The sequence below is a fragment of the Crocuta crocuta genome, unplaced genomic scaffold, assembly GCF_008692635.1.
Source record: "Crocuta crocuta isolate KB4526 unplaced genomic scaffold, BGI_CrCroc_1.0 scaffold267, whole genome shotgun sequence".
NCBI classification, from domain to species: Eukaryota; Metazoa; Chordata; class Mammalia; order Carnivora; family Hyaenidae; genus Crocuta; species Crocuta crocuta.
In genome coordinates, this window is record NW_027531899.1 from 3,874,819 (window position 1) to 3,886,214 (window position 11,396).

The 11,396-nt window shown below is 47.2% G+C and overlaps 1 protein-coding gene across 9 annotated transcripts; it reads left to right on the plus strand.

The window, feature by feature from the left end:
- Nucleotides 1–94: 94 nt before the first annotated feature.
- Nucleotides 95–11,342, plus strand: THAP8 (THAP domain containing 8). 9 transcript variants are annotated; one of them, XM_077773817.1, is made up of 4 exons: nt 571–662; nt 6,786–6,963; nt 10,455–10,647; nt 10,892–11,342. In XM_077773817.1, exons 3-4 carry the CDS (start codon nt 10,501–10,503, stop codon nt 11,282–11,284), a joined length of 540 nt encoding a protein of 179 aa, XP_077629943.1. In that variant the 5' UTR covers nt 571–662; nt 6,786–6,963; nt 10,455–10,500; the 3' UTR covers nt 11,285–11,342. The 9 variants fall into 9 exon arrangements, with proteins under 9 accessions (XP_077629950.1, XP_077629941.1, XP_077629943.1 ...); XM_077773821.1 differs by having other exon boundaries at nt 6,786–6,960; XM_077773816.1 differs by lacking the exon at nt 6,786–6,963 and adding an exon at nt 3,143–3,343 and having other exon boundaries at nt 598–662.
- The last annotated feature ends 54 nt before the right edge of the window (nt 11,343–11,396 follow it).

Genomic DNA, 11,396 nt, shown 5'->3' on the forward strand with positions numbered 1-11,396 from the left:
AGGGCTGCCGGGCGGCCGTTTTGACCAATGAGGGCTAAGAGGCGGAGCGAAGTTTCTGGCAGGGTGCAGCTATAGCTAGTTGACTTGATGCCTGATCAAACAAAATGGCGTTTTTTATTCGGTCTGTGTTTTCATCATTAACAAGCGTTTAGGTTTTAATTTTTACGTAGCTAAGGCCAAAGCCTCCAGTTCGCCTTTTGCTGCACTTCCCCCGACGCAGTGGATAGTCGCCCGGATGTAAGAGTAGGGTGGAGCAGAAAGGGCCTGACCTCTTGGCGCAGACTCAGAAAAGCCGTGACGTCATCACCCCCCCAGCACGTGACAAGGTCAGGGTGGGTAAGAACTGGCTTTGCACCGCCGCACTCGCGTGTCCCCGTTTGCCACGTGACTAGGGCGTAGTTGTGGTAACGCGACGGGGCGCGTAGTGCGCAGGCGCCCACTCCCCTTCCCTGCACGTGACGAGGATTCAAGGGCCGTCACGTGAGGCAGGCAGAGAGGGGTGGGGCCGTGTTCCCTAGAACCCAGAGAGGAGCAAAGTGAGGCTGCAGACTGGGCAGGACTCAACGGGCTTGAACAGCCATGCCCAAGTATTGCCGTGCTCCGAACTGCTCCAACACTGCGGGCCGACTGGGCGCTGACAACCGCCCTGTGAGCTTCTACAAGTGAGCGCAAGTGCGGGGCGGGGTTNGATAACTGCGTCTCTGCCGGGCACGGGGTGCAGCCCGCAGGTATCTAGAAGCGGGGTTAGCTAAGTGAGGAGACGGTATCTTCAGCAGGAAACACGGCTTGTGCAAAGGTGAAGATGTGTTTAAACACAGGGGTAGCCGTTTAACTCCAGGTAGTGAAAGGGGCGACCGGAAGAAGTGGGACTGTGTAGGGAGGGACCTACAATTGCCCTCTCGTCATCTCCACGAAGTTGAGGTATCTCAGACGTAGAACATCTGGACCTGAGCTCCTGATCTTGTCTCCTTCCCAAACCTTCCACAGCCTTTCCTGTCGCAGTTGATAACTTACTTCATCTTTCCTGTTGTTCAGGCTGGAAACCTTAGAGTTATCTCCACCTCTTTTCTTTCCTCACACTTAAAGTAAAAATTAGCTTGAACTGTAAAAAAACAAAAATAATCTTTAAAAATCTGTCTTCCTATTTATTATTCCCAGGCTGGAATAAAAGATACGGGAAAGGCCGGCTGAAGAGTTAATAGGAAAAAAATATATATATGTATATATACTCCCCCCCCGNATTCCCCTTCTTTGAGTTTTGTTTTTACTGGGAAGCTTTGTTCTCTAAAATCCTAGACCATGGGGGCGCCTGGCTGGCTCAGTAGATAGAGACGCTTGATCTCAGGGTAGTGAGCGCAAGCTCCGTGTTGGGCATGGAGTCTACTTTTTAAAAAAATTGTAAAATCATGGTTTATGGTAAACTTTGCTATTTGAAATTGTATCAGTAAAAATGAAACATCTCACTGAACGCGTAGGGGAGTTAAGTCATTTTGACAATGAGAAGCAACCTCAGTTTACAGTCCAGGGGCAGAGCTTCAAGTAAGGCATTTCTGGACATAGTTTTATTCATCGACCTAAAGTTTTTTGCTTACAAGGAGACAGGACCCTGGACTCATTTTGCAATCCAGACCTGGTATCTATCCCTTCACACACAATTCTGCTTTGGTTTAAGCCTATCCAAACAATTTCATTTATATTTCACCGCTTCCCCCAAATCCAAATAATAACCCTGTCTTTTCCCTGGTTTGGTGAGATTCCTTATAATACTTCTGGTGTGCAGTTTCCCTCATTGCTATGGTACATAAACCTGACTTTCTTGGACTACAGGTTTGTTTCTGGTGGCTTTAGTCTGAATCAGCCAGGACACATTCCTCATCCAGTCCATCAGCAGATCCTGTGGGCTCTCCCTTTAAAATCTATCCAGAATTGACCACTTCTAAACTCCTTCTCTGCCTCCATTCTGGTTCTGGCCATTGCCATCTCCTGACTGCACCATTTTAGTTGCTTCTTCATTGATCAACCCACTCCCACATTCTGATTCCCACACAGTCACAGGGAATTTATGGACACCTGAATTAGATCAGAGTCCTCTTCTGTTCAGATCCCTCCCATGGCTCCCATGTCACTCTATAAAAGACAAGGTGAGGCTGGAGCAGACAGAAAGGCCTACAAAGCCCTACAGGAGCTCGATCTCCAACCTCTATATGACTCATCTCCTTCCTCCTGCCCCTTACCACTGTGCTCCAGTGTCACTGGCTACTTGAAGTTCCTCTAACATGCCAGGCACATTGTTGCCCCAGGGACTTTGTGCTTTTCCGTCTGCATGGAAAGGCCTTACCTTTATGACCACCACTTTATGTAAAATGATAACCCTCTGCCAGATACATATGTGTTCTACCTATCCATCTCCTGTTTTATTTTTCCCTTTAATGCTTACCACTATCTGGCATGTCACATATTTGATGTATTCCTTTATTGTCTTCCCTACCAGAATATTACTCTGTGAAGGCAGAGATTTTTCTCTGCCTTGCTGTCTGTTATTTCCCCAGTCCTAGATCAGTGCTTGGCACATAGTGGGCGCTCAGTAAATATTTGTTGGATGAATTTGTTGAATGCATTTCAGATGGTCTCCCCAAGGAAACCCAGCAGCCCATGTCCCTTGAGGGGCCCTGGTGCAGAGTAAGAGTAATGCAGAGGAGTCTTCCAAACCTAAATTAGTGTGACCAGATTTGTTTTTTAAAATATGTCGCTCTGGCATTGTTTATGAATTCAGCAACTCTTGAGTGTCTACTGCAGAAAGGAACCCCCTGCTGGACACAAAGGACCTTGACAGATCTTGTTCCTGTCCTGAGAGCTTAATTGGATAGGTGAAGGGTCAAACATTGAAGAACCGAACACACAACCTTGGGGTCACTCCTGATGCTTTCTTCAGCGCCACTGCCCCCAGTCGGGTCCGTTAACTGGCCCTTTGACTTTACCTCCCAAACATATCCCCACCCAATTACCACACCCTAACACTTTGGCAATACAGTTATAAATGCGAACAGGAAACTCCTAACTAAATTATTAGGAAATTAAAAAAAAACACAAAAACCCTACTACATTTCCAGCCTGACCATTTCTCATTACCTCTGCTATTCAGGTTGTCATCATCTGTTGCTGAGACATTGTGAGAGCTGCTTCCTGGCTTCCCTGCCTCCACTCTTGTGCCCCTTACAAGAACAACTTACTTGGAGAGCACTTACGATATGCCAGGCAGTGTTCAAGCGCTCCGCATATAATAATGAGAAGAATAACGACAACTGTACAGAGTAACCAGATGACTTTATAAAGATCGGTTCATGTGTGTGTTGTTTAAATTCCACCAGGGCCACCCGGGTGGCTCAGTCAGTTAAACGTCTGACTCTTGATTTCGGCTCAGGTCATGATCTCATGGTTCGTGGGATGGAGCCTTCTGTTGGGTTCCACACTGACGGCGGGAGCCTGCTTGGGATTCTTTCTGCCCCTCCCCTGCTTGTGCACAGGGACGTGCACCCGCACCCTCTCAAAATAAATAAATAATTTTAAAAATTAAAATAAATCCCACCAATGGCAACCAGGCTGTCCCTCACACAGGCTAACTCATTTCCACCTCAGGGCTCACCCCTGCGTCCGTCTTGCAGAAGCCACATAGTTAAGAATTTGGTGAGGGGCTGTTCCAAAGGAGATGCGGACAAGGCATAGGTGGTAGGAAGGAACAAGGTGAAACAGAGAGGGAAGTCGCTGCCAGGGAATAACAGAGCCAGGCAGCCAAAGGAAACATTCTGTAGTTCTGTCTAGGCCCTTTCAGGAACATATGAGAGTCATCTCTCATGGGGGACCTATCAGTTAGGAATTGCATGTGGTTGGCAGTAAGAAAGTCACGAAATATTACTGGCTTAAAAAATTATGGAGGTTATAAGGTACAGTGTGGTTAAATTATGCAGCAGTAACAGAGGCAAAATCTCAGTGGCTTATGGGGCGCCTGGGTGGCTCAGTCGGTTAAGCGTCCGACTTTGGCTCAGGTCATGATCTCATGGTTCGTGGGTTTGAGCCCCGCGTTGGGTTCTGGGCTGACAGCTAGCTCAGAGCCTAGAGGCTGTTTTGGATTCTGTGTCTCCCTCTCTCTGATCCTCCCCTGCTCACGCTGTCTGTCTCTCTGTTAGAAATGAATAAAACATAAAAAATAAAATTTTTGAAAATTAAAAAACAAATTTAAAAAATTTCAGTGGCTTACTACAGTAAAGGTTTATTTCTCACTCACACTACATCCTTTGCAGACCATTTGTGGACTTACCCTAGTATCTTAACTGCAGACTCAGGCTGAAGGAGCCTCCCCTACATGGAATATTGTTAGTCTTGTAGGAGGGGAAAAAGAGAAAATAGGGAGAATCACTCATTGGCTCCTGACAAATTTTATGTTTAGAAGTGGTCAAGGGCACCTGGATGACTCAGTTGGTTAAGTGTCTAACTTGATTTCAGCTCAGGTCATGATCTCACAGTTCGTGAGATTGAGCCCCACATCAGGCTCTGAGCTGGTAGCATGGAGCCTGCTTTGGGTTCTCTCTCATCCTCTCCCTGCCCCTTCCCTGCTCGCTCTCCCTCTCTCTCCCTCCCTCTGTCTCTCTCTCTCTCAAAATAAATAAACATTAAAAAAAAAGTGGCCCATGTCACTTTCAGTCCTTTGGCCAAAGCAAATCTCTGGCAACCCTCAAGTCATTGGAGTAGAGATACATAATCTTCATGTGAGGAAGGGCAGCAAATATTTTGAACAATAATATAATCTACTAAGGGTTTGTTTTTCTCTCCTAAAAACCAAATACAGAGGTTGACAGACCAGCACTGGGTGTGGCAGGTCCACAGTCATTAGGGTTGAGGTTCCTCTCTTTCCGTTCTGTCATCCTTAGCATGCAGCTTCCATCCAGGATGGCTGCCAAGTGCCTCAGCCATCATGCCGTACCATTCCCGGGAAGAAAAGGGAAGAAGACCCAAAGGGGCTCCAACTGTAAATGGAATTAGCCCCTTTTAGAAACCCTTCCCAGAAACCCCACCTAACTGCGAGTTCTTCACCATTGGTCACCCCCCAACTACAAGGGAGACTAGGAAATAGCTGAGCATTTAACCACCCTGAAGACATTTTAAATTGATTGTTAGGGAGAAAAGAGCTGCTTTTTGTTTGTTTGTTTTTGTTAAAGAATCTCTAACAGTGTATGCCACTCCATGATCTAGAAAGATAACCAATAAGACTAAACTATTCTAGGGGCGCCTGGGTGGTTTAGTCAGTTAAGACTCCGACTTCAGCTCAGGTCATGATCTCATGTTCATGGGTTCGAGACCCGCGTCAGGCTCTGTGCTGACAGTTAGTTCAGAGCCTGGAGACTGCTTCGGATTCTGTATCTCCCTATCTCTCTACCCCTCCCCTTCTCATGCTCTGTCTCTGTCTCAAAAATAAATAAAACATTAAAAAAAATTTTTAAAAGACTAAACTATTCTATAGAAAAGGAGGACACTGTCCACTTAAGGTAGATTTTTACAGAACCCATTAACAAAGGAGAATAAGAAAATAAGGAAAAGACCGGGGCGCCTGGGTGGCTTAGTCGGTTAAGCGTCCGACTTTCGCTTAGGTCATGATCTCGCGGTTCGTGGTTCAAGCCCCGCGTCGGGCTCTGTGCTGACTGCCAGCTCGGAGCCTGGAGCCTGTTTCAGAGTCTGTAACTCCCTCTCTCTCTGACCCTCCCCTGCTCACGCTGTCTCTCTCTCTCCTAGAAATAAATAAAAACATTTAAAAAAAAAAAGAAAATAAGGAAAAGACCAAGTTAGGAAGAGGTTTTATACTTTCCTCCCTTGCCCCTTGAGCTTCTCTGATCCATGTGAGAACGCCCTCGCCTTTCAGGTACCATCCCAGATTTTCTCACATGACACATACGTATCCGTTGGCCAGAACTTAGTTACATGGCCCTACCTACACAGAGGAACCTGGGAAAACATAGTCTTTTAACACAGCACCTTATGACCTCAGCTAAAGTTGGAGTTTTGCTAGTAAGGAAGAAGAAAAGGGCAAGTGGAGTAGACACTTGTCAGTTTCTGCCAAGGAGGGGGCGGGGAATGCTGCTGTAAGAGGTTTCTTGTGTGTATCCGTGCAGAATGGGGTTGATGAGAGGATTTGGATCCCAAATAGGCGAAAGGAACTGCGGCAGCCAGAGTTCCTGGCTGTGTGCCCTGGGGTTCTGCTCTTTGGGTGCCACAGCCCTTCTGAGTCAGCTCCTCTGTCCTCTCTCCTTAGCTGTGCCTCCCACCCCGCCCCCACCTGCCCTGTCTGTCTGCCTTTTGGCTGAGAAGTCTTGCTCACGCCCCCATCTCTGTCCATCCTACCTCCTTTCTTATGTGTCCTTCCCAGTTTCTTTTTTTTTTCTTCTTAATTTAAAAAAAAATGTTTATTTCTTTATTTTGAGAGAGAGCATTCATGCATGAGTGGGGGAGGGGCAGAGAGAGAGAGAGAGAATCCCAAGCAGGCTTCACATTATCAGTGTAGAGCCCAATGCGGGGCTCAATCCCACGAACCCTGAAAATATGACCTGAGCCCAAATCAAGAGTTGGAATGCCTAACTGACTGAGCCACCCAGGCGCCCTGCCTTACTGGTTTCTTTATGCAAATACAAGCAAATCTGAATACATGTTCTAATTTCACCCTCCATTACTGTATTAATTTCCTGTGGATACTGAAGGAAACTTGATGGCTTAATACAGCAGAAATTATTCTCTCACAGTTCCGGAGACCAGAAGTGCAAGTCGGTCTTACTGGGCCGGAATCAGGACGTTGGCAGGGTTGCGCTCCCTGTGAGGCTGTAGGAGAGAATCCATTGCTTGCCTCTTCCAGTTTCTGGTGGACACATCATTCCAGTCTCTGCCTTCGTGCTCACATCGCCTTCTCCGCTTTCATCCGTGGTAATATCTTCTCAGCCTCCCTCTTACAAGGATGCTTGTAATTGCATTTAGGGCTCAAATGAATGATCTAGGATGACTTCCCACCTCAGGACCCTTAACTTAATCACACCTTTTGTCATGCAAAGTAGTATTCCCAGGCTCCAGGGATTAGAACATGGATTAGAACATGGATATCTTTTGGGGGCCATTACTGAGCCTGCCACAATTACTAAAAGCTGATCTGCTCTGTTTGGAACTTTGCTTTTTTTACATAACGTCTATGCCTGACAATAGCATGTCAGTTCATAGTGTGCCTCCGCTTTCTGTTTTAGGGCTCCGTTGCCTTCCTTTGTGTGCATGTGCCCACTCGTCTCCTAGAGTTGGTGCTGTCCCGCACTAACACCCCTTACTCTGCCCTTTAAACAAAGAGAGAGCAGGCCTCTGAGCCCTCGGCAGATGAAGGTATCCAGCTGTTTTTCTGGCCAACTCCCATTCATAGAATTGATACTGTTTTCTTTACTACTACTACTCTTCTTCGTCTTCGTCTTTGTCTTCTTCACAGAACTGTATGATTTTTTTTTTTTTTAATTTGAGAGAGAGGGAGAGAGAGCCAGTGAGAGTGACGCGGGGGGGAGAGAGAGAGAGAGAGAGAGAGAGAGGGAGAGAGAGAATCTTAAGCAGGCTCCACTCTCAGCACAGAGCCCGACACAGGGCTCCATTCCACGACTCTGGGACCATGACCTGAGAGGTCAATCAACTGAGTCTCCCAGGTGCCCCAATACTGGTTTTCCATCTTAAATTGGGGTGTAAAATTTCTCTTTGAGGTATCTTTGTTTAATACTTAAAGTTGGCCCATTTTAAGAAACATATCAAGTAAATCATGTGGCAGATATGGAAGATACTGTGCGGGTAGAGTGTGGATGACTGACCACATTAGTTATCTAATGCTACATAACAAACTATCTCAAAATTTAACTGCTTAAAATAAACCTTTAATGTCTTCCAGTTCTGACAGCTGCCACAGGACAAATGGTCCAGAACTCAATTATGTGGCTGCCCCTGGCTGCAAGTGAAGCTGGAAAATTAGGTCTTCATTGGGGACATTCTGGAGTCTCAGATAATCCCCACCCACTCCCACAGGGAAAGCTTTTATTTAGTTAATTTTCTTAAACTTAAATTTTTACTTTTAATTGTGGTAAAATACATGTAATATAAAATCTACCATCTTAACCATTAAAAAAAAACTTTTAATGTTTATTTTTGAGAGAGAAAGAGACAGAGAGAGAGGCAGAGAGAGAGGGAGAGACAGAATCTGAAGCAGGCTCCAGGCTCTGAGCTGTCAGCACAGCCCGATGCAGGGCTCAAGCTCATAAACCATGAGATGGTGACCTGAGCTGAAGTCAGATGCTTAACCAACTGAGCTACCCAGGCGCCCCATATCTTAACCAACTTTGAGTGTATAGCTCATTAATATCAAGAATATTCACATTATTGTGCAACCAATCTTCAGTACTTTTTCATTTTGCAAAACTGAAACTCTATACCCATTGAGCAACAGATCCCAATTCTCTACTCCCCCCAGCCCAACCGTCATTCCATTTCTTTTTTATGAATTTGAGTCCCCTAGATACCTCATATAAGTGGTGTGTTTGTGTTTGTCTAGCTTATTTCACTTACCATAATGTCCTCAAGGTTCAGCGATGTAATAGCATGTGTCAGAATTTCCTTTTTAAGACTAAATAATATTCTGTTGTATGCATATGCCACATTTTCTTTTTTTTCTTTTTATTTATTTATTTTTTATTTTAAAATTTTATTTATTTATTTTGAGAGAGAGAGCAGGGGAGGAGCAGAGAGAGAGAAGGAGAATCCCAAGCAGGCTCCATGTTGTCAGCACAGAGCCTGACTTGGGTCTTTGTCCCACAAACTGTGAGATCATGGCATGACCCAAAATCCAGAGTCAGACAATCAGCTGAGCCACCCAGGTGTCCCAGGTCCTTTGCCTGTTTTTAATGGGGTCATTTTTGTTGTTGAGTTGTTTAAAAACCTTTTAACAGGGGTGCCTGGGTGGCTCAGTCAGTTAAGCATCCCGACTTCAGCTCAGGTCATGCTCTTATGGTTTGTGAGTTCAAGCCCTACATCAGGCTCTCTGCTGTCAGTGCAGAACCCACTTCTGATCCTCTGATTCCCTCTCTCTTTCACTCTCTCTCTCAAAAATAAATATTAAAAAAACACCTTTTAACAGGTATTTTCAAGCATACACAAAAAATAGTTATATAAATGGATTCTCATGCATCTATCACTCGGATTCACCAGTTGTCAACATTTTGCAAATCTTTTTCATCTACCTCCACCTACTTACACCTTTAACACAGTATTTATTTATTTTTAAAGTTTATTTATTTTGAGAGAGAGCACAAGTGGGGGAGGGTCAGAGAGAGAGGGAGAGAGAGAGGATCCCAGGCAGGCTCCACATTACTAGTGCAGAGCCTGATGCGGGGCTTGAACCCACGAAACTGTGAGATCATGACCTGAGCCAAAACCAGGAGTGGGACACTTAATTGGTTGAGCTACCCAGGCACCCCTCTAATGCAGTATTTTAAAGTAAATTACAGATACTAGTTCTTTTACCCATAAATATTTCAGAATGTTTTTCCAACAGATGACTATTTTATTTATTTAAAAAAATTTTTAACATTTATTCATTTTTAAGAGATTAAGAGAAACAGAGCATGAGTGGAGGAGGGGCAGAGAATGAGGGAGACAGAGAATCTGAAGCAGATCCAGGCTCTGAGCTGTCAGCACAGAGCCCGACATGGGGCTTGAACCTATGGACTGTGAGATCACGTCCTAAGCTGAAGTCAGACGCTTAACCGACCTAGCCACCCAGGCGCCCCCAGGTGACTATTTTAAAAGCATAAACCAAGACAATTATCATACCTATCAAAATTAATTTCTTACAACTATCTAGTACCCGATTCATGTTCAGTTTCCCCCAACTGTGTTAAAATGTCTTTTTATGGAATGATTTGTTGCAGATGAGGTCCACAGCCTCGTTTCTTAAATCTCTTTTAACCTATAACCCCACCCTACCTCCATGAATGTAGAATCTCCCACTTCCTAGATTTGCCTAGTTCATCACCTGCTCTCTCAGGTTCACGTACAGGAGCAGATTGTGGGAGGAAGGCAGAGGGGCTGTGGGTAAGGGAAACCAGGAGGGAGGTTGTTGCAAAAGCCCAGCCAGGAGAGGCTGGAGGCTGGATGGGAGGGGCACCCACAGTAGGAGAAGTGGGCTGATGCTGGGTGTTAAAAGGCGGAAGAGTGGGATGCAGGTTGGTGGTAGAGCCTGGGTGCGAGGCAGTGCCAGCTTCTGGCCTAGGGAGACAGCGGTCTGGAGCCCACGGACCCCTCCCCCCCCCCCAGTGTGTGTGTCCTCAGGGAGGGGTATGACTGGACCTGATATTGCTGACCCCGTAACTTCACTGACCCTGTAACCCTTCTGCCCTTGGCAGGTTCCCACTGAAGGATGGCCCCCGACTGCAGGCCTGGCTGCGGCACATGGGCCACGAGGACTGGGTACCCAGCTGCCACCAGCACCTGTGCAGCGAGCACTTCACGCCCTCCTGCTTCCAGTGGCGCTGGGGTGTGCGCTACCTGCGGCCTGATGCCGTGCCCTCCATTTTCTCCCCGGCATCGCCTACTGAGGTGAGCAAAGGGAGGCCCCACCCCTGGAGTCTGACCCCCAGTCTTCCCCACATGGAAACAATCCATGGAGTCTGATCCCCAGCCCTCCTCTCCAGATGGAAATCCCTCCTGCACTCTGACCCTACGCCCTTCTTTCCTGAGGGAAGTTCCTCCTTGAGGTCTGGCTTTACATGATGGCAGTAACCCCTTGGAGTCCGGCCCTGAGGCCCCCACCTCATGCCTTGTCTGCTTCCTTGTCTTCCAGAAGCAGCAGAGTTCCCGAAGCACCGAGAAGCCAGTCGTGTCTCCCTCCGCACCAGACACCGAGCCCCTGTCCCCAGGCCCAGCTGTCTCAGTCCCTGGCCCCGTGCACCTCGCGGTACTAGGGCCGGCACCCAGAGGCCCCGAGGCCCCGGCCATGTTCCTGACCCCCATGCCCCTTCCGCCTGCTCCTGCCAGGCCACAGCCTGGAGTCCGGGCCCGGCCCCCCCTGGCCGGGCTGGGCGCCGTCCTGGGAGCACTGCAGCGGCGCGTGTGGAGGCTGCAGCGGCGCCAGGAGCAGCACCAGGTGCAGCTGCGGGCCCTGGAACAGCTGGCGCGGCAGCTGTGCAAGGAGAGCCTGCCAGCTGGGCACGCCAGGGCCTGCTCTGCCCGGTGAGTGCGGCCCCCTGGCCCCCATGGTGTACGTATTTCCATTTAAAAGTCAGAACGTTTCACTCATGTTTCCACATTTCTGGCTTTTCTTCAAAAAAAAAAAAAAAAAAAAAAAA